The 21,720-nt window shown below is 41.0% G+C and overlaps 1 protein-coding gene across 1 annotated transcript in view; it reads right to left on the bottom strand.

The window, feature by feature from the left end:
* The window catches only part of LOC144267447 (uncharacterized), a 48,883-nt gene that overhangs the window by 11,245 nt on the left and 15,918 nt on the right, over positions 1 to 21,720 (bottom strand). The window contains exons 5-9 of the mRNA XM_077821428.1: positions 14,812 to 15,048; positions 13,725 to 13,802; positions 11,947 to 12,163; positions 4,711 to 4,919; positions 3,645 to 3,717 (exon numbers count right to left, since the gene is read on the bottom strand). Coding sequence (XP_077677554.1) covers positions 3,645 to 3,717; positions 4,711 to 4,919; positions 11,947 to 12,163; positions 13,725 to 13,802; positions 14,812 to 15,048 — 814 coding nt within the window. The remainder of the gene's footprint in view (positions 1 to 3,644; positions 3,718 to 4,710; positions 4,920 to 11,946; positions 12,164 to 13,724; positions 13,803 to 14,811; positions 15,049 to 21,720) is intronic.

Genomic DNA, 21,720 nt, shown 5'->3' with positions numbered 1-21,720 from the left:
GAAGCTGGGACTTGACAACAGGGGATGGATCACTCCATAATTTCAGTGTCCTGTTCATTCTCTCTGACACCTCTGGCGTTGGCCACTGTCAGAAGACAGGATACTGGGCTAGATGGACCATTGGGCTGACCCAGAATGGCTGTTTTTATGTTCTCACTTCTCCTATACTCCAGAACTTGCATTTATCCTCTAAACCCACTGTTTATAAATGTTGCAACTTAAATTATAGGAAAAGGCCGGTAAATAAAGAACAATATTGTTGGATTATGCAAAAACACTGAAATGACATAGGCTCCAGTTCTTCAAACACTTTAGCACATTTAAATGTATGCATGTGAGTAGGCCCATTGACTTTAATGTGGCTTCTCGTGTACTTAGATTTGAGAACTTGTGTGTGTGTAGGATTGGGAGAGAGCAGGACATAGCTAATAGTTCCTCCTCTTTATGTATGCATTACAGATTTGAAAGGTCCTTCATTTGTCAGATAATGCATTGTGTAGTTTGAAACCCAAGTCCATTCCATATATTATTTTTTTTTCCAAAACAAAATAATTAGGATTTTATTAGAGGAAATATTTCTCCTTTCTCTCTCTCTTTTTTTATTTGGGGTGTGTGTGTGTCTATATCACATCACAGATGCAGCACTCCATGTGGGCCGTTGAAGTGGAGTGGAATATAATTCCTTGATTAATTGCTGTACACCAGCTCCAAGTTATGTACAAATTTAGTAGTTAACCTTGTCACCTCACAAAAGCAGTCATTGCTAAACTTTCCCAGTTTGTCTGTTTGTAACAAACAACTTGGAGTTTCCTAAGAGAATAAGGGCTTTTGCATCTTCCCCCGTCAAGGCATTGCAGTTTTCAGTGTGCACAAACTAAAACAGAGATTTGCTGTAAGATGTTGGAATCTGCCTGCTGATTTTGGGACAGAAGCTCATTAGATATTTTCTAGAGTTCCTTCTTCTAAATGCGTCTCTCTTTACAGAAAGGGTTAAGGAAGGCAGTTTAGAAGATGAAATATACACCTCCTGAAACACTTGGCCTCTCTTAATTGAAAGCACTCAAGAGCGAGCCAAAGTGGATGGCTTTCACAGCGGTACTGTTTTTGCACTGAAGTACATAGTACCAAATCCTGTTCTCCTTACTTCCGCTGTCATCTTCGGCTGGACTGCTCATGTGTACAAAGACAGAATTTAGCACACACATACACAATCAAAAATTGACTAGAGCATCTTCATAAATGTAAAGATTTATCTTCACCCCAGTGGAGAACACTTTAGAAAAGGTCACTTCTCTTACGGCTCTGTAGGAGTGGGGCTGGGAGAAGGGGGCTAATTTCCCTACTGGTTCACATATTCCCTACTGTTTTGCATACATGGAGTGGGGGAAATGTAAGTAAAAATATACCAACATTGGCTGAGTTATATTTTTAATATCTAATACAATGTGATTGCTTCTTTACTCAGTGATTCGGGGGTTCTACCCTGCCCTTGATACAGGCATGTAACATTAGTGGGGGGTTTATACACTTACATGTTAGAGGATAAACCCTCTTACCACCAAAGATAGTCACTGCAAAAAATAGGGATCTTAGCTACACCTGGATAACTCAGAGTAACTCCATCTGCTCTCTGTTACACTGGCATATATCTGGAATACCTCTGGTGAAGCCACTGGAGATACTCAAAATTTATACAGGCAAAACTGAATGCAGAATCTCAGCTTGATTATATTATTTATTAAACTATTTTAGGGAAATATATCTGGGAAACCACAATCAAAATTCTATCCAATAGGATTAACTCCCCTGAGTTTCTCCTCTGCTCATTTTGTTGTATCTACCAAAGAGAACTCAACCTACGAAAAATTATCCAGTATTTCTAGAAACATTCCATACTATGCCAGTTGGCCAACATACTTAAATAACCGAACAACATATTTATTTAACATTCAGCAGATGGACACGATATGAACATCGTGATTTTCAGTTATACTTTTAGAACTATTTGGCGGGGGGAAGGGGTTAATGCCAAGATTCAAACAGGTTCATGAAGTAAACACGTTCCATCTCATCTTAATGACTGGTCTCACTAGGCCCACTTGGATTAACATTCTTTGACATTTAAGTGTACCCCTGCTGCCTTTCCCAAGATATTTTCACTTTAAAAATACTCTTTTATATTTCAATAAAGATTTCTAATTGTGATTAACATACTTCAGGGCCAGATTGTCAACTGCTGTAAATGGACATACTGCCATTGACCCAACCAAGCTGCGCTGACTTACGTCAACTGAGAATCTGACCCTCAGTTTGCAGTTTCAGTAAGATAATTGTAATTGAAATATTCTCTCTGGAAATATCACTCATTTATTTAAATAAGAGACAGCACTTTTGAACAACAAAAATGAGAGAGAGAGAGTGGTATTTTAACACTCAGAAGAGCAAATCCTCAGCTGGTGTAAAGCCAAGGATTTACCTCACAGCTGTTGCCTAACATTCTATAGTGTCTATATCTATTATTAAGCCTTGTATTGTTGTTGCTATTATTCTAATATAAATTGTGGTTGCACCTCAGCACCACAGGCATGTACTAGGACCCCATTGTGCTAGGCACTGTATAAAACACATAACACAAGTTTAAAGCTTTGAAGTTCCGTTTTTATTTTTGCTTGTGCGATTTGCAATTCTCCATACTTGGGGAAAGGGACTACTCTTATGTTTAACCATAAATAAAACAACTGGTAATGACACTTGTAAAAAGATTAACAACAACTTTATAAATGCATTTTTGAAGAAATATTTAAAGTTACTATGTAATAAACCGAACAGAATGTCATAGAATGTCAGACTGGGTACAGTAAAAAATAAATGTTATTCCCAAGGAAAATAAAAGGACTGAATATTTATATAACATTCAGCAGATGGAGATGATATTAATATAGGGGTTTTCTGTTGTACTTTTATAGCTACTAGATTTTCTTGTCTAACTTAGTAACCCAAGGCACCATTTGATTTTTGGATTTGGACAATACTGCAACAGATGTCCAGACCAATAAAATAAATTCCTAAAGGGCTATGCTTAATTTGTGTAATTGATCAATTTTTGTTACATGGGCTTCAGTTCACCAGCATGTAACTGCTTCCCAGATTAGCTCAGCAGTTGGGATTTCGTTCCATATGTTCCAACAATAGTTTATTGGCTCTTTGATGACACTGCTGATACAGCAGTGTTAGTGGAGACACCTGTTGGCGACATAATGAAATAGAACAACTGGTATTGCAGTTAAGGGAAGAGTGAAAAGCTTTTGGATAGACTGTAAACACTAGTAAGGCACAGTTTTCGGAAATGTTATACATTGTGCTCAGATTAAGGGAGTTACACCAACACGTTTCTTCCATAATTAATGTGTCAGACTCAAGGAGGGTAACTCCACCTCTTCTATAAAAAAGTAATATGTGCTCTAAAACATGGAGGACAGATAAATGTTGAAAAATGAGATCATAAAAATTTTGTAGTACATTTTCCCCTAATACAATATGTCAGTGATTTACTCCTTCCCAATACAGGTTTAATTGATTCAAATAGCATTGGTAGTAATTAAAATATAGATTCTAAAGCACAACTGTTAGATATCATCACTCACCTATTAAACTTGCCATAGATGCTGTGTTAATTATCTTCCCATATCCTTGCTTCAGCATAATGCGGCCTGCAGCCTATGACAGAAATTAAAGGAAAGACCAGTGACCCCTTTTGTGATTGTGCTAATAATTACATGATAATAAATTAGTCTTCACTTTTCAGAAGAGTTTATGGATTTTTTTTAAAAGTGCACAGTGTAAAAATTTGATATAAAATGGCTGATGCAGAAAAATTTCTATTGTCATTTTAATTCAGCTACTGTGTTGCCAAAATTTTCAAAAGGTGAATAGTAATATTGGATGCCTCTAGTATTGGGAACTCCAACTGATATCCCACAAAAGGGTCTATTTTCAGGAAGTTTTGAGCACCCGGCCTCTGAAAATCAGGTCTCTTTTTAAGGTGTCTCACCAATAGTTACTAGTTACTTTTGATAATCTTGGCCTAAATGTATACCTGATTCACAGTGTCACAGAATTGAATTTTTATTTATTTTTTTTTATAATTTCAACAGATAATACCAAAGGTTATTTTTAATCATTTTTAATTTTTTTTATCTATTTAAATTTTTCACAGTTGAAAAAAATGCTTAAAACCAATAATGGTGTGCAATTTTTATTTAGTTAAATTTTCACAGATGTGGGAAATTATGGGGGGGAGTCAGACAATTATTTAATGACAACAGACATGGAAATACAAAAAGTCAAAGCTTGATAACCTTTAAAACACAAATTGTCAACATCACATGTCAAAATACAAAAAGTAAATGTCCTTAAACTCTAAATAAGTTCTCAGGCAGCATTCTTCTTAATTTGCCTATCTGTAAATTTCAGTTGTTATGGATGGAAATATTTTTTCATCAGTTTGCATTTGTTTGCTGAAATCGACATTTACTGACAAAAATCTAATGTGGCCAAGCCTACGGATACATAGCCAAACTATTATTATTACTCGCCAATATACGTTCGATTTTATGATGATAATTAGCAACAAGAATATTATTAAACCTCTGGGTAAGTCAAATGCTCAGAAAACAGCTACAGGAAAATAGTACAGATCCTCATACTTACTTGGCAGCACAAAAACAAGCCTCGTAAATTAACGTTAAAAGTTTTGTCCCATTCTTCTAGTGAAGTGTCTTCACTTGCAGAATTCATGTTAATTCCAGCATTGTTACAGGCAATATGAACTGTGCCCCACCTAGCTACGATCGCATCCAGAATCCTTTGCACATCTTCAGGTTTGCTTACATCTGCTGCCAATGCAATGCTTTTTATCCCTAGATTAAAATGAGATTGATAAAACAAATATCGGCATTCACAGAAAACAAGCTATCCTTTCTTGTGTAACTAGTTACTAATTCTTAAAACAAACAACAACAAAACCAGTTTAATCACCACTCCACAGATGACAGCAAATTATGTGCTATTAATGGAAGCATGATGCATTGGGAAATGAATCTTTTTAAAAGTTTTTAAGTTTAACTTTGGTAGACTGCACTTACTGTAGTCTAATACACAATCAACTTATTTAAAATCAGAGTTCTGACTCTCCAGTTGAATGAATCTTTGAATACTACACCATCTTCTGTTCAAAAGTTTAACTGCAGCTTATCAACTAAAGTGATGGTCATTCCAACAATTCTCTGAGTGCTATGGATCATAAAGTGCATCACTTTCAGATGACAGTTATTAGCTCATAAACAAGACAAAACAGAGGAATATTTTATCTGTTGGGCTACAGATGTTTTTACAGTGAACCCCAGATGCCACAGAAATCAAATAAATTTGTCAGCCAAACTGATTCTAAACATCAGGTTTTTAGAGTTTGGAGTGTGCATGTTCTTTAATGTGTAATAGTGTATGCAAAAGCCATCCAGAACTATAGCTGTGATTTAAACATGAAAATCTAAATATTCAAAATTATGGCGCTCATAGTAACTAATTCGGTGCCATCGCAGCTACACATTAAAGCACAAAAGTTAATATAATTAGTAAATAGCTGTAAAAGTACCCTATGGATGTGAAATGTGACTGTTAAATTTGCTTGTACATCAATAACTTTGCATATCTTGCCTTTTGCACATGTACAATCTCAATCAAAAATTATTCCAATGCAGATTTTGCATTTCATGTTTTATTACTGCATATGCTAGAAAGTTGATTTTTAAAAAAAATGTGAAACCTTATTTTTTCTAAGGCTCCAATCCAACGGAGCACTTGAAGTCAAACTACAGACGTGCTTAATATTAAGCATGTGCCCAAGTGTTCTGCTTGACTGGGAATTAATTCACAGGAGGGTAGACAGCCATTATAGTTATAGCATAGATCAGTATTCTATGAGGAAGAAACAATGGATAGGGAAGAAATTATATATTATAAACAGGATCATAATAGATCTGCTCTCATGTGGTTTATTAATAAAAACAGGAAATAGTCAATAACTAAAAAATGAGCCATATAATATGTCAAAAAGGAAAATGTCTAGTCTTTTCCCAAGAAGAAATGTCATAATATGTCTTCTGAAGCATTATAGGAAAGCCCACAGGGTCTTTTGGGGGTGGAGCAGTGCAGGGGGCGAAAAGCTGCACCCTCCTATATATATATATATGCGCATGGCAATCCCACACTAGGAGTCTGAATGCCTATGCCCCAGAGCAAGGCATGGACTGGGAGGAAGATCAGCATTCTGCCACCAAACTCACCTGTGGGCCTGATCCAGTAAGCACACGCAGAGCTTGCCAGATCAGATCAGGCCACCAGGGACGAATTTACACACAAGAACATAAGAATGGCCATACTGGGTCAGACCAAAGGTCCATCTAGCCCAGTATCCTGTCTTCCGACAGTGGCCAATGCCAGGTTCCCCAGAGGGAATGAACAGAACAGGTAGTCATCAAGTGATCCATCCCGTCACCCACTCCCAGCTTCTGGCAAACAGAGCCTAGGGATACAATATATATTCTTTTATACAGCGTATGTGATAAATACACTGAAAATAATCAAAATTATCTAACATTTCCATCTACTCCTAAACTGTCTTCTAAGCGTGTAAATAATTGGTGTTTCTATAATCTTTTCATTGTTTTTATTAACTTCATAGGCTAACATGGGTATAAGTGTGTAACAAATTTTGGCTTCTTCTTCCCCTCTAATGAATACATCACATATAAAGAGGAGCAGGTAAAAAAAAATATAGAAAAGTGAGAATTTAAAAACAGCATTGGCTTCTCAGAATGTTGTTGTCATTTTGACTTTTTTCAACATGTTGGATAATGGGAAAACGTTGATGTGCTATAATGCTTGCCAAAGCCCCCATAAAACTGATGAAACTTTGCATTGACATTGACAGGTTTTATGACAAATTTTGCTGAAAACTCAAAAATCCAAAAATGCTGACCAGCTCCATCTGTATATCTGCTTTTGCTTCTATGCTAACAGACTTGGTCCATTAGTTGACGAAGTAAAGTCTTATGCTTTTAGGTCCAGAAATCTGCCTTTCAGTCCATGCATATGACTCAACAACCAGGCTATTCATTCTTCATACACCTTGGTGCCGATGTGCTGTGGTGCCAAAAATATCTCCATCGAGGAGTAGCTGGTGCCCTACACCACTCAGGATTGTCCATTGACCTGTGTTGGTTTGTCTCAAACCTTAATATATATGTAGCAAAATGTAAACATATTCCTGTGTTATCACTAGTCCTGCAATCCGATCTGTGGAGATGGACCTCTGTGCCTGCATGGAGTCTGACTGACTGCAGTGGAAATCCAGCCACATCAATAAGATTGCAGAATCGGGGCCTTATCTTGTATTCATAGGTAGAAAGAAGGGTTTTTTTCCAGAGCTCACCCTATTTTACCCTACACAGAATTTCATCAAGATCATTTTCACCACTTCTTTTTTGCAACATTTCAGCATCCCAACTCCCACCAGCGGTGATACATTGCTAGAGTTCTTTTCCCCCGCTGCATAAAATAAAAGTGTTTCACAACAAAATGAATAATATTTTTGCTGCAATGTAGTGATTGTGGAGAATATATAATAATAATTACTGTACCTTATCAAAGTCACACTTAAATCAGGAAATTAAATGGCTAACATACGGGTCTGATCTTCCATTGATGCACCCGTGTAACTCCCATTAAAGTTAACAGGACTTGTGCACATGCATCAGTGAGAGAATAGTCCCCCTATAGGATCCAAGCATCACATCAAACAATTAAGAAATTCTATTTTCCCCAGGTATGTATCCCCAGCTGCCGTTAATGCTAATGGCAGTGATAGGTGAGCATCTAGCGAAGGACTGAAATGTGGTTTCTCATTAAAAATAGCTTACCAAATTTAGCCAGTACTAATCAAATCCATTAAATTGCTCTAGTGCCTGAAAGGGCAAAGAAACTGGACTTTTCCCTCTTAAAATAAGATACTAAAAAGAAAATTAAACAGTTAGAAATATAGTCTTAAAGTGGGAGCCCAGTTCTGAGCCTATAAATCCAAGACAATTCAGAGTTAAAGCTAAAACCGTCTATTTAAGTCCAGATGCAGATGTTTGTTGAGATGAGCAATTTCAGGCCCCTAAGCAGTCCCCATTGATTCTGGTCATTCAACACACATGAAGGCAGTGGGACTTCTCCGATGCACAAAGTTAGTCATGGGAGTGTTTGCAGGATTGGGGGCCTTAAATTGTATGTTATGAGTCAGTTTATTGCAGAATTCTCTCAAAGCCCTAGATATGGCATGTATAATGTCAACAGACTCCAGTCGTCGGTGGGCAGGGTCTAACCTGCGACCACTGGAGCTAAATGCATGAGCCTCTCCTGCATGAGCTAAAAGCCACATGGCTATTAGCCAAGGCTGTAGCAGACTCATCAATCTCTAGCTGGGTTAGATGCCACTAGAGGAGGACAGAGTGCCACACGAAGCAGACATGGGTTACACATGCACTGAACTTGGAACAGTTTTTTCTGCAACAGTGGATTAACTTTGCAGAGTTTATGGAAACAGCTTTCAGGTTAAAACAGCCAAAGAAAGAGCTGCAAAGGAGTGAAGCACTTGATTTAGTTCTCTATGGCAGTGACTGTCTTGTTATGTGTGTGTACAATGCCTAGCACAAGCCAAAGATTGGGATTGCCACGTTTCTATGTCTGAAACTCGTTCTGGGGTGATGGCACCATTAATGAAGGCAGCAAAATGTTCCTTGATCCAGAATACACAAACTGCACAAATGTAAAGAACTCTTAGGAGTAGAACCCACACTGAAAGACTCTGAAAAGATCAATCAGGTGATAATTCAGGGCAGTGTTTCTCAACCTTTCAAGTTGGTGACCCTTTAATTTGAAATCAAAAACTGCCATGACTCCCTTACACTTACTATAAAAATAAAAGTGAAACATGTATTTGTAATAAACCTGTATAATTTACACGAGAACAGAGCTGGTCAGAACATTGTCAATTAAATGTATTTTCATCTAAATATTGTTTCATCAAAGCCAAAAACGTTTCATGGAGACGTATTGATTTTCATAGGATCATAGAATATCAGGGTTGGAAGGGACTTCAGGAGGTCATCTAGTCCAACCCCCAATTTTGAAGAAGTTTTCAGTGGAAAGGTTACTGGGGTCCAGGATGGACTCTTGGGTCACTTCTGAGAGAGAGAGATTGAAAACCTGACCATTTCAATCCAAAAATGGACATTTGGACACAATTCAGTTTGACAAAAACTTTTTAAAAAACTTGTTTCCGATCTGCAATGGAATGAAAACAATGTCAAAATTTCCAAGTTGTTGCAAAACAGAATTGTCATCCTCCAGCCAGTTCTGTTTGAAAAGTTGATGGTGAATTCTTTACCTTAAAGGGCAAGGATGTGCGGGGAGTGAGAGATGGAGGTTTTTTTCTTTGCTTTAGATAGTAATAAAAAAGGTCACGCCTTACTACCACTCTGATTGCTTTCTGTGAACCCCCTAGGAGACACAAACCCTTGGCTGAGAAACACTGGGCATCAGTTGAGGAAAGAATGAAAAACTCCTCTGCTGAAACTGTCCTACAGAAAATTTAAACTAGGTTTCCAAAAGGAGTTTTCCGACAGTCAAAGTGTATCATCTCCAAGAAAGTCTCTTGTTTCCCTCAAATAACCCATTCCCTTCAGAATACCCTGCTCGATACATATAATCTAACCGTGAAAGCATGTCCAAAAGGCTAGTTAACATTCAAGGGGTAGCTATGGTGTTCCAAGATCCTATACCTTTGGCACACAAGAGCATGAAGCTTTTTCAGGAAGGAAGAACTGGATATCTCAAGGAATTTGTTCTGATCTATAACAATGACCTAGAACTGAACAGCTCTGGATCCCATTACAAAGTCAAAGATCCAATGGCCAGACCCAGTAGTCAAAGCCTTACCATTAGGCTGGTGTTCAATGACCTAGGTAAAATGAGTATCTCATCACTTAGTACTGTTTCTACTGCATAAACCAGCACCTTTTTAAACAGTCTTACCAGAGAGACCAAGGATTGTATAAGCATGGAGTCTAAAACACTCCTCTCTCTGATGGAGATTTGCCCTCAGGAAATGGACTGAGGCACTAAGGCAGGACAGTGGAAGGAGTTTTATGGCCACTGCTTGCACTCTAGCTGTTCTGCAGAAGAACCAAATTTGTGTTGCAATGCTGCAAATGTACTTTTCACAACCAATTTTCATTTTAGAAAATTTCTACTTCAGCTAATACACCACAGAAAAACTGACCTAGGTCCTCCCTGCAGTAGCATACAGTCTATTACAATATCCGTTTACACAAATATTAGAATACAGGCCCAGATGGCAGTATCCCACTTTCCTGAATGAAGCTACATCTTTGATGATATTGAAGAATCCGATGTAGCGGAAGGCTTGGATGTACTTTCACAAGAGGAATTATAAAATGAGTGATACTTCATCTCTTTTCTCATTAAAACTCTATTTCCAATTGTCTATGTTTCCTTTATGAATATAGTTTAGCTTTATCATATTTGCAAACGTCTTTGGAGAGGAATTGAATTTTAGGTCCTATTTTAGTAATAAAAAACACAAAATGTAAGTGGTTTGTAGAAGATTTCACCTATTGTTTGGGATTTTACTTGTGATGTATGTAAGTACTGTGTACCTATATCTGACCTCTATGCTTTTCACTGATGCATGTTTTGAGGAACTATGGCCAATGTTTCCAAAAGTGACAATTGACGATTTTGGGTGGCTCTAAAAAGATCAGCACCCAAAAATTAACAGGCCAGATTTTCAGAATGTGCTGGCTACCCTGGCCACTGAAAATCAGGACCTTTCAATGGGTCCCAAATTGGACACCTAAAATCAGGCAGTCCTGAAAATCTTGTTTTTCAGTATGTTTATGTCTGGCATATCCCTCAAAGTTACATGTAACTAGCTGACCCCCTTAAAAAATCTCAGGCATGCTCAGCATTGCTTCTCTTCAGCCCTTTCCCTAGCTCCTCTCCTTGCTTTCTGCCCTGTGAACAAATTATTCCTCAATGACGGCTACTCTATGATGCAGCAAGTGGAAGTCAAGTCACACAGACAATGCCTGCAGCCTTTTCACAGGCAAAACCCTCATTGAGGCTAATGGGTTCTGAACAATGACTGAAGCCTTTGGCCCACGATTATTAGATATACAGGAGACAGATTCATGCCATAAAAAATATTACCCTATGCACTCATGACGTGTTTGTGGCCGTACGATTGGTTTTGTGTGTGGAAGGAGAAGCTGTAGTTGGGATATGTATTAATGGGCGCATGGGCTGTGTCTGGCTGTTCTTTATTAGCAAGTCTTAAGTGCCTTAGCTGCCACATGATATAACATATGGAACAACTCTTTTTCTGGCTGATTGATGTATATTATATAGCACTTATTAATAAAAGATTGCTATTCTCTGTGCCCGTCAGTCATGGTTCATTGTATGCTGTTTTTCCTTCAGGTACCCTGGATAAAGAGTTTTATACACAGTAATTTGCTTTCCTGGTTGTGCTTACTCTGTGAGGTAACACAAGCAGGCAATGTGACATTGGTTATTGCTTGCTGACGCAGTGCTAAGATGCTGCGTGAGGCAATCACGCTCGGCAACTGTGGCATGTGTGCACTATTTGGAAATTCTTTGCTTTGCTATTTGACTTCTTCTGCATCAAAACTCGATGCAAGATATTCTCCAACAAGCCACCAGCTACGCAAGTTTAAAATAACAAAGCACACAGACATTACAGGGATGAGCACTGTAGAAGTGCATGTATGAGGGCAATCAGAGAATTAGTACACTGCTTACCTTTCAGGCTGAGCTCTTCTGCTACCACTTCTGCCTTTGCAAGTACCAGATCAACAATGGCTACCTTAGCACCTGCTTCCCCCAATGCATGAGCAAAGGCTCTTCCTATCCCCTGGCCTCCACCTGTTACATAGGCCACTTTGCCATCCAAACGCAGGCGATCAAGGATGTGACATCTGTTATAGCCCCAAAAGACATCATCTTTCACCAGTTCTTTCTGTAGCAAAACACCACAATGCACTGAGGGTCAAAATTCAGTTATGTTAAACCCATTAGCCCCCCCCTCCCCTCCCCTCCCCCCCCCCCCACAAATTATAGAATCATAGAAAATTAGGGTTGGAAGAGACCTTAGGAGGTCATCTAGTCCAACCCCCTGCTCAAGGCAGGACCAACCCCAACTAAATCATCCCAGCCAGGGCTTTGTCAAGCCGGGCCTTAAAAACCTCTAAGGATGAAGATTCCACCACCTCCCTAGGTAACCCATTCCAGTGCTTCACCACCCTCCTAGTGAAATAGTTTTTTTCCTAATAGCCAACCTAAACGTCCCCCACTGCAACTTGAGACCATTACTCCTTGTTCTGTCATCTGCTACCACTGAGAACAGCCTAGCTCCATCGTCTTTGGAACCCCCCTTCAGTTGAAGGCTGCTATCAAATTCCCCCCTCACTCTTCTCTTCTGCAGACTAAATAAGCCCAGTTCCCTCAGCCTCTCCTCATAAGTCATGTGCCCCAGCCCCCTAATCATTTTCGTTGCCCTCCGCTGGTCTCTCCAATTTGTCCACATCCTTTCTGTAGTGGGGGGCCACAAAACTGGACACAATGTCCAGATGTGTCCTCACCAGTGCCGAATAGAAGGGAAGAATCACTTCCCTCGATCTGCTGGCAATGATCCTACTAATGCAGCCCAATATGCAGTCAGCCTTCTTGGCCACAAGGGCACACTTCTCACGTGTGTTAGGGTGTGGGGTAGAATGTGTCGGGAGCTGTTCCTTCTTGCCCCATTACTTTGGTGCAAAAGGTAGGATTGAAATCACGCTACCCAGGTCAGTGAAGTCCAAATGCCAGCAGAGCTATCAGCTCCAGAGGGGGTATGGAGGGGCAAGGCAATGGGGTAGAATGGCTCTGCTGCTGAAAATTTCACTGGATGCTGTAGTCACATAAGTGTAGCATAGCGCACTTCACAGTGAATTCTCTTGCATGCCCAGGGGTCATTGTGAATGTCAAAGGCATAACACCTCCAAAGGCACAATGTACCTTCAACCCCTCCACTATAGGTATGTCTATGGCTGGCCTGTGCAAGCTGACTTGGGCTCTTGGGGCTCAGGCTGGGGAGCTGTTTAACTGCAGTGTAGACATTCAGGCTCGGGATGGACCTGCAGGACCTGCAAGGTGGGAGGCTTTAATCCAGCTAACAGTGGGGAAGGGAAACTAGGTGCATATTGCATAAAGTAGACGTAAAGGGGTAAGGTAGGAGGGGGGAAATGGCAGGGTTACTGTAATCAATGATATAAAGAAAACAGCTGGCTGCCCCACGGCACATTATAATTTATGACATGCCTCACTCCAATACTGGTTTCTTTTACGATTCTTACTCTTTAGGCAATTACTGGGGAAAGTGATGCATGCAGGATACATTCTTCAAACGAGATTGTCTCTTTAATGCATAAAGTGAAAACAAAGGGTGACATCCTGCCCCAGTGAAATCAATGTGAATTTTTCCACTGACTTCAGCGAGGCCAGGATTTCACCCATACTGCTTATGGAGAGAAAATACAGACCTTTGATTTAATCACCCTATCTGCGTGCGCACGGCTCCTTCGGATGACACTCATTCCGCCTTGCACAGGTAAAATAACCTGGAAAAACACGAGTGTCCAAATCAACACTGAACCATTTCGACTTCAGGGCACACCACATTGGGCCTGAGCCAAAGCCCATTGAACTATGCGGCAAAGTCTCCAAGGACTTCACTGGGTTTGGGCTAGGCCCATGCTGGGTATTATGGTGGTTCTCTCTTTGCATGCTGCTCCCTGCACATGAAAGTCCCTTCCTATCCCAATATGACAGTCCTCCATCTTACCTCATATTCCCATTCAAGACTCACTACTACTTTCACAAATGCTAGATCAATAAAAATGCCATTTTGTCTTCCAGTTTTATAAACAAGACACAGCGTCTGGGACTTCCAGTGCATCTGATTTTGATTGTCGAATGAGATTTTATGTTCTTTGGGACTTGTACCAAGATTACTCTTGGAGCTTAATAATAATAATAATGAGTGAATATTCTCTGGACAATCTTACCTACTACTGTTTGTGTTCTTCTGTATATAAATTAAATTTTATGCTCCACCGCTATGATTTGCAGGCCTGAACTAGTGACCTGGTGCCATTGTCTAGATGGCAACCATACCTTAGTGAAAATGACACAGCATCTTGTAGACCCAACACCACTGGCCAAACACAAGAAAATAAGATGGGCAGGCTAGGTACCAGGGTGACTTAGTGGTTAAGAGTAGGTGTCAGGGCCTGGACAGTTAAAGCATCAAATACCTCCTTCTGCAATTGAAGGCAACTATTTCTGATAACACAATAGAGCATGACGATGCACAGTATGAACCATTTGGATCTAGTAAATCAGACCTAGTGTTCCACTGGGTGAATAATATAACGAACTTTTTGGTTCTCTTGCATACCCTGCTGGAACTGAGCAAAGTACGTTTTATAGCGTGGCCACTACTGTAGGGAATAGACAGTAAGAGTGAGACAGCCTACTTCCAGGACTCTTAAAACACAATATTGCTGAAGCAATTTCATAGATGCTTACAATACCAATATAACCCTTAACTAATTGTACAGCACTAACCTGCTCAACACGAGGATCTGAATTAATTACATTATTTAATTTTCTGACAGCTAATACATTTTCATCAGATATGTTCTCCAGGTAGACTTGTCCTTTCATGAGAGTATTCTCCACACAGATCACTCCATCCATTCTCAGCAAGTGGTTATCCATGACAAAGTTGTAGTCGTTAATGGCATTTCTTTGAGCAGCATCAATAAAAACTATATCAAAATGTTCGCCCACAGCCACTAACTCCTGGAGAAAAATAAATGATGTCAAAGGAAAAAAGTACTGTTTCCATGCAGGTGGAGGGTCTTGGAACCAACCTCCATATGAAACACATGAAAAACGCCTAACGGAAAACACTATTTTAAAGTAATTATCCTAATCAAAGGTCATTTGTGCTGGAAAGCAACTTTTTGATTTACAGAGAGCAAGGTAGAACTGGTTGAGATGTTTCTGTGTACAGGTTGCCTTGGCTATCTACATACTACTGTATCTATCCACACAGATAAGTCAAGCCCTTTAAATTCCTCCTACCAGTGCCAGTGCCCACATCTGTGTGAGCAACTGAACCCACAGTGTTTTAATACCTCATAAAGCACCACATTCCCAGCTGTTGATGGATGCTTGTGGTACAAGTCAGAGGAAATACAAATCAAGATCTCTTGCATTGGCTCAGACACACATCTGTACCTCTTCACTGTGGGGTGTGCCTGCATTTATATTCAATACGTTTTAAGAAGCTGCATGTAGCAGGCAATATATGATGGAATTTTCACACATGCTCAGAGTTGACTTAACTCTATTGACGTCAACGGGAGTTTTACTATGGACTTCAATGGCAGCAAAGTTAGGCCAATGCTGAATGTAGCAATACACAACAAAGAAAATGTTTTTGACAAGAATTAAAAAAACCTCATGAAACAAAGGCTCAAAGATAGTGAGGGAGTCTACCACAACACATCCAAGCGCCCAAGTCTACAATTCCTGATTAACATCTGAACAATGCCATTCTCCTGGGTGTGACCCTTGCTCTCTCTTTCTATAATATAGTCATACTTATGCACCCACTATCTATGTTTTGGTAAATGAACAGGTTAGGACAGAGATGGACAAACTCTGGCCCACAGGCCACATCCGGCATGCGAGACCAACCTGCCCTGCCCTTGAGCTCCTGGCCAGGGAGGCTAGCTGCCGGCCCCTCCCCCGCAGCCACACCACCACATGAGCAGTGGGGCTACAAGCTCCTGCTGCTCTGAGCGGCATGGTAAGGGGGTGGTGGCGGCGTGTGGCGGTGAAAAAATTGGTAGGGAGTCCCAGGGGGCAGTCAGGGGACAGGGAGTAGTTGGATGGGGAAGAGGTTCTGGGGTTGTCAGGGGTTGGGGAACAGGGGGGGTTGGATAGGGCATGGGAGTCCCGGTGAGGGGCAGTCAGGGGACAAGGAGCAGGGGGGTTGGATGGGTCAGGGGTTCTGAGGAGGCAGGAAGTGGGAGGGGGCGGATAGGGGGCAGGGGCCAGGATGTTTGGGGAGGCACCGCCTTCCCTACCTGGCCCTCCATACAGTTTTGCACCCTGATATGGCCCTCGAGCCAAAAAGTTTGCCCACCCCGGGTTAAGAGATTGCTGCTGGGACACCACGTCTTTTGTTAGCAAACTTGGCTTATGTCACTGGCTTGGTGGCTTATGAGATTAGCAGACTCTCTCTAGTCTAGCTCCTGGTGAGTTTGTGGACCTCTCACAGAAATGTCCACCATTAGTGGAACTAATTGGCACCCTTATTGGCATTGTAGCAAATGGGACAAGAAACTGAATGAATTCCTGAAGAATGAATCACCCTGTAGAGACGATATATCCAGAACAGCACTGAGGGCCACGGGTGGGGAAGTTCAGAGAGCTCGCACTGCCGCAGCCTGTTGGATGGATAAACATAAGCCTTCATACTCCAGGGCTGTCAATGCAGCACTTTTCACCAACTCTAAGGACTAGATCACGGCATTCCCACAGGCCCAGAGTAAGGGGATATGTGCATTGTGCTGTCCCAGAAGTAAACCAGGGACCAAATTATGACAGAGTCACAATTCAGTCCCTAATGCCTCCTTTGCATGAGCTCAGCTGCAAGGACCGAGGCACGGTAAAGGGGTAGCAGAGTGAAAGCTTCACCCACTCCTGCTTGTGCCTGCCCAGTCGCTGCCCACCTATATGGGAAAGGCTGTAATGGCTGTCAGGAGCTCCTCTCCCTTGCTCGTTATGGCACATGACAAAGGTAGCCCACATAGGTGAGTTAGGGGGCATCTCACACCCCATTAATCTTCTGCACAGTTTGTCCCAGGGGTCATGATTTAACCCTCTATGCACATTAAAATATAGTTAGGGAAGTTCCTTTTTTCCTGTGCCAGTGATTATTTTGTACGTGTTTATCATGCACATTCTTATTTGACTCCTCTCTACACTAAGCAGATCTAACCTTTTCAATCTGTCTCCATATGGAAGTATCTCTGGACCACTTCTATTTCTACCCTATCTTTTTTGAGATGTGTTGACCAGAGCTGAACTCTATATGCAAGGTGAGGGCACACAACTGATTTATACAACAGCACTATAGTACCTTTAACATTATTTTCTATCCTTTTCTTCAGACATCCTACCATTTTATTTTGCTCACCACTGTACACTGAGCCAATGTTTGCACTGAGCTCTCCACAAGTCCCCTGGCTTTTTTCCTGAGTATATTCAGTTATTTCTAGAAAGCAACAATGTGCGAGAGTAGTTAAAATTATTTGTTCTCATGTGCATCACCCTGCACATGTGAACAATAGATTTCATCTGCCATCATGTTGCTCAGGTACCTAACTCTGGTAGGTCCCCCTGGACTTAGGCACAATCTTCTCTACTCTTGACTAACCTAAATAATTTTGAGTCATCTGCAAAATGTTGCTACCTCACAGTTTACTCTTGTTTCCAGACTATTAATGCACGGTCACCTCACTGTTCAACTTTATCCCACATTGCACACTGACCATTTATTCCTAGCTCTTTGATTCTTTCTCCTAGCCAGATTCTGATCCAGGACATATCTCTCACCCACGACTCTCAGTTTCTTTTCTAGCATCTCTAATGGTTTTTTGGAATGGGGTAGTAGCCATGCTGCCATGGAGCCTAGAGAAAGTTCAAAGGCGCAGTGTAATGGCCCTTGCCTCTAGTAGCTCCCTGAGAGCTACACAGGTCTTGGGAAATTTCTGGATGTAGGAAGGAACCCTCTCTCACCTCCAAGGGTGAGCAAATCCCACTGCTTCCCACCAGAAGAACTGGGAGGAATTGCAGAGGGTTCAATAATCTGAATAACATGACACACAACTTTTGTTGCTCTGGGTTACAGCAGAGACACCTATTCATGTAGAATGTAAGAGATTCAAATCCTCAGGACCAGATGGCACACATCTAAAAGTGAAGAAGAAATTTAAGAATGAAGCAGCTGAATTGCTACCCAAAATATGCAATCTCATTAAAATAAGCGATGGTTCTAGAGGATACTGATGCTGATTATGATGTCTAATGGTGTTGACTGGTGACCAGGTGGGCGGCCTTATAGATTACCTGTGTGTGGTGACTGATGCCCTCTCTGCCCAGAAAGCTGCTCTGGGACATTCAGAATTCAATCTGGGGCCATTTTCTCTCCAGCTGCATGTGTTTCAAAAATGCAACATTTCACCCATCTACCTAGAGCAGATTTAAATTCTTTTAAGCCTTGGTGTTTAGAGTAAAAGGAGACTAATGACATTTCCCTGGATTGATTGTTTCTACCCCAGTAAATCTTAACAGCACTTCTTATCTCCAGCTTTTTCTCTGTCATGTTAAGACTTTGGGCAAAATGAGGAAGAGCGATATCCTGTGATGTATGAAAGGAAGAGTTAACCTTAGTAACAAATGACTTTGGAGTATGAAGTATCATCTTATCCTCCTGGAATAAGTAGTAAGGTTCATGTCTTCTAACAGAGGTTTCAGAAACTCTTCTAAAAAGGTGATTTGGACCATCAAGCATGTATTTATGGTGAGAAAATAAGGGAAATTAGATAACTCCAGTGCAGATGGATGAGTTATGAAAGCTCAACGCACAGTGGTCCGGTCAGAGGTCCGGAAGATAAGCCTGATTGTTAGTATGGATAGACATACTGCTGTAAGGCACTTAGATAGCACTGGGAGGTCTACCAGAGACATGCATGAGCCTATATTTATGACACTGTTTACTGCTGAGATATAAGATATCAGATGTAATTGCAGGAGATCTTAAGACCAAATCTAGGCTATTTTGTAATAAATCCAGCAGATCTAGGTCATCTGGTTTCCTGGAGCTGATCTTGTTATCTCAACACTAGTAAGAGACTTTGTCTACACTCCTACGTAGGCCAAAGTGGTGGAAGGTCTGTGGGAGGCTAGGAAGGTCACTATTATTTTGGGAAAGTATCTCAACTTGTTTAGGCTTGTTACTCACTAGCCAAGCAGTCAGGTTCAGGTAATCTGGGTAAGGAAGGAGGAGCAATTCTTGGAATAAGAGCTTGCTGGGAGGATGGACTGGAGGTCTCTTGAAAATTCTACTAGGTCTGAGAAGCATAGCCAGTTTGGGTTGACAAGAATAACTGTTTCCTCCTTTTTGATTTTTCAAATTACCCTTCTTGATACAGGAGGAAGACATGCAGAAGCGGATTTGGCCCTTACTGAGCCAGAGCATCTGTTCCCAATGATTTCTGGTCTGCTTCCCTAGTGAAGAAAAAGCTTTTTTGGCACGTTTTTGACTGAAATAGGTCTATCTGGGGATTGCCTAGCGCCCTGGATATCAACAAGATTTCCTCATGATTCAGACACCAGTCTGAGCTCGTTACCCACTGACAATTTACCTGCTTTTGTGATCCCTTTTATGTGGAATGACATGCTGGAATAGCTTAGGTCATTTAGGTCACCAGCTTAGGGACAGGTACAGGTATTCTTTCTCATGTCTTTAGTCCAGAGGAATCCATGAAATTCCTTCATGCTCAGCCTTCCTTATGGTGTAATCTCTGTGCATGAGATCAGAAGACACAAGAGCTGGCAATTAAGATACATGGACAACACTCACTTTTGTGTCACCTCGACTCTGTGCCTGGATTTCAGTGGTCACTTTTTGCCTGGGGAGACTGTGGTCCTGCTGGTCTCTGATGAAGCTTTGGAGAGGAGAGAGGATGTAGAGGCCTCAACAAGCCACCCGGTCTCTCACCCCCTTCCACTGGCAGAGTGAGGTCCTATGAGCAGGGAGCAGTTTTGGCTAAGATCCCCTGAAAGGCACCACTTAGCCATTGCCTTGCTCTATTTGGGCAGGATTTAAACAGAGAGAAGGAGCTTAGTGTGAGCCCTGTTTGGGGAGCAATGCACAAAAAATATTGGTACTGTAAGGGAGAGGATGGGATCGGAGGGGGGAATTCTTTTTGCTGCTATCCCCAGAAGTACCTTTAAAATATGGGATTGCAACAGGTCGAGGGGGAGCGCTAGACCACTGCTCTGATTGAACTGCCAGAGACAGAGCAGCTGGCCCATGGGCAGAAGGGTTGTGGTCCAACCGAGGACCCCTTGGGCGTCTGACCTATCTTTACTATTTGCAGGAAGAGAGGTGCAGCCCAAGTATCTTGGACTGGCTGAGAGGCTGAGATCCAGAAGGAAATCATTTGTCTGCAAAACAGTCTGCTGAAACCCACTTGGGAACAATTTCTATGCAATCCCCACACCTTCGCTACAGAAGCATCAAAACAAATTGTCTTAATCCAGGGTTAGCTTGGCTGCCTGCATTTATTGTTTTTTCTTACTGTAAATAACTATTTCTTTTTAAAAAATCACAGAACCATTTGGTATATTAAAAGTACGCCAGAAGGCAACATTTTAAAGAGCATAAAACTATTGCTAGTTACGGCAAAAAAAAAAAAAAAAAACTAGAGACAAGACATTCTGAATGAGCAAATGAATGAATCTTCCTCCAAATCTTATTTAAAACCTGATGTAGTGTTGATTGGAACCACCGCTCACACCAGGTACCTCCAGATTCACTCAGCAGAATGACTGTCCAGTTTCTTTGATATGGATCGTACAGTCAGTATATTCTAATAAAGATAAACTCCAAACTCATTACCTTTGATACACCTTGTTCTTGACCTAAATGTAATAGTAATTTTTCCTGAGGGTACATAATATACATGAAAAAGTTCAACTTCCTTTTAAAACACCATTAGAATATTTTACTGGATGTGGACATACACTCTGGTTACTCCTAAATGCTATTCTATTGAGTACAGTTTATATTCACTGGCAAAGCTAAATCTCAGGGGAAGCTAGAGAGGGAATGCAATTTCTAGTAATAACAGCTCACAACAGTGAATACTATCCACTTATCCCCACAATTTCCAGCTATTTTGGACTCCTTTCTGAATTAACCTTTCATATCAAAAGGAGCAATTCTGCACACTAGAGACTCCGACACAATTTCATGCATAATTTATTCACTCAGTTCAACATTAAACGCAGAGTCCTTGACTTTGTCAAGGTGGATTCTGCTGGCAGACTTCACAAGCAGCAAAACAGGAGAAATGAGATCTGCAACTCAACCTATTCACCTATTCTTGCTGGTAAAGGGGGGCTGGAGGTAGAAAAAACCCTACATGGTTGCACAATGCCCTGAAGTCAGCGCAATCTTCTGCAAGCATGTTAATTCTTTCATGTTGTATTTTAGACTTTGAAATGGACATAACAAAAACAACAAACCTGAATCATTTCCCCTGCACTTTGCATTCACGTTGGGCCCGATCCTGCATTCTTTGTTCAACAAAAACTCCCCCACAAGTCAATGGGAGTTTTGTATGCAGGATTGGGCTCATTTGGTACAACCCTTGCATGTGTGTGAAGGCA

This window comes from Eretmochelys imbricata, chromosome 7, assembly GCF_965152235.1.
Source record: "Eretmochelys imbricata isolate rEreImb1 chromosome 7, rEreImb1.hap1, whole genome shotgun sequence".
Lineage (NCBI taxonomy): Eukaryota > Metazoa > Chordata > Testudines > Cheloniidae > Eretmochelys > Eretmochelys imbricata.
Note: the sequence above shows the minus strand (reverse complement) of the source record. Positions and strands in the feature narration are given on the sequence as shown.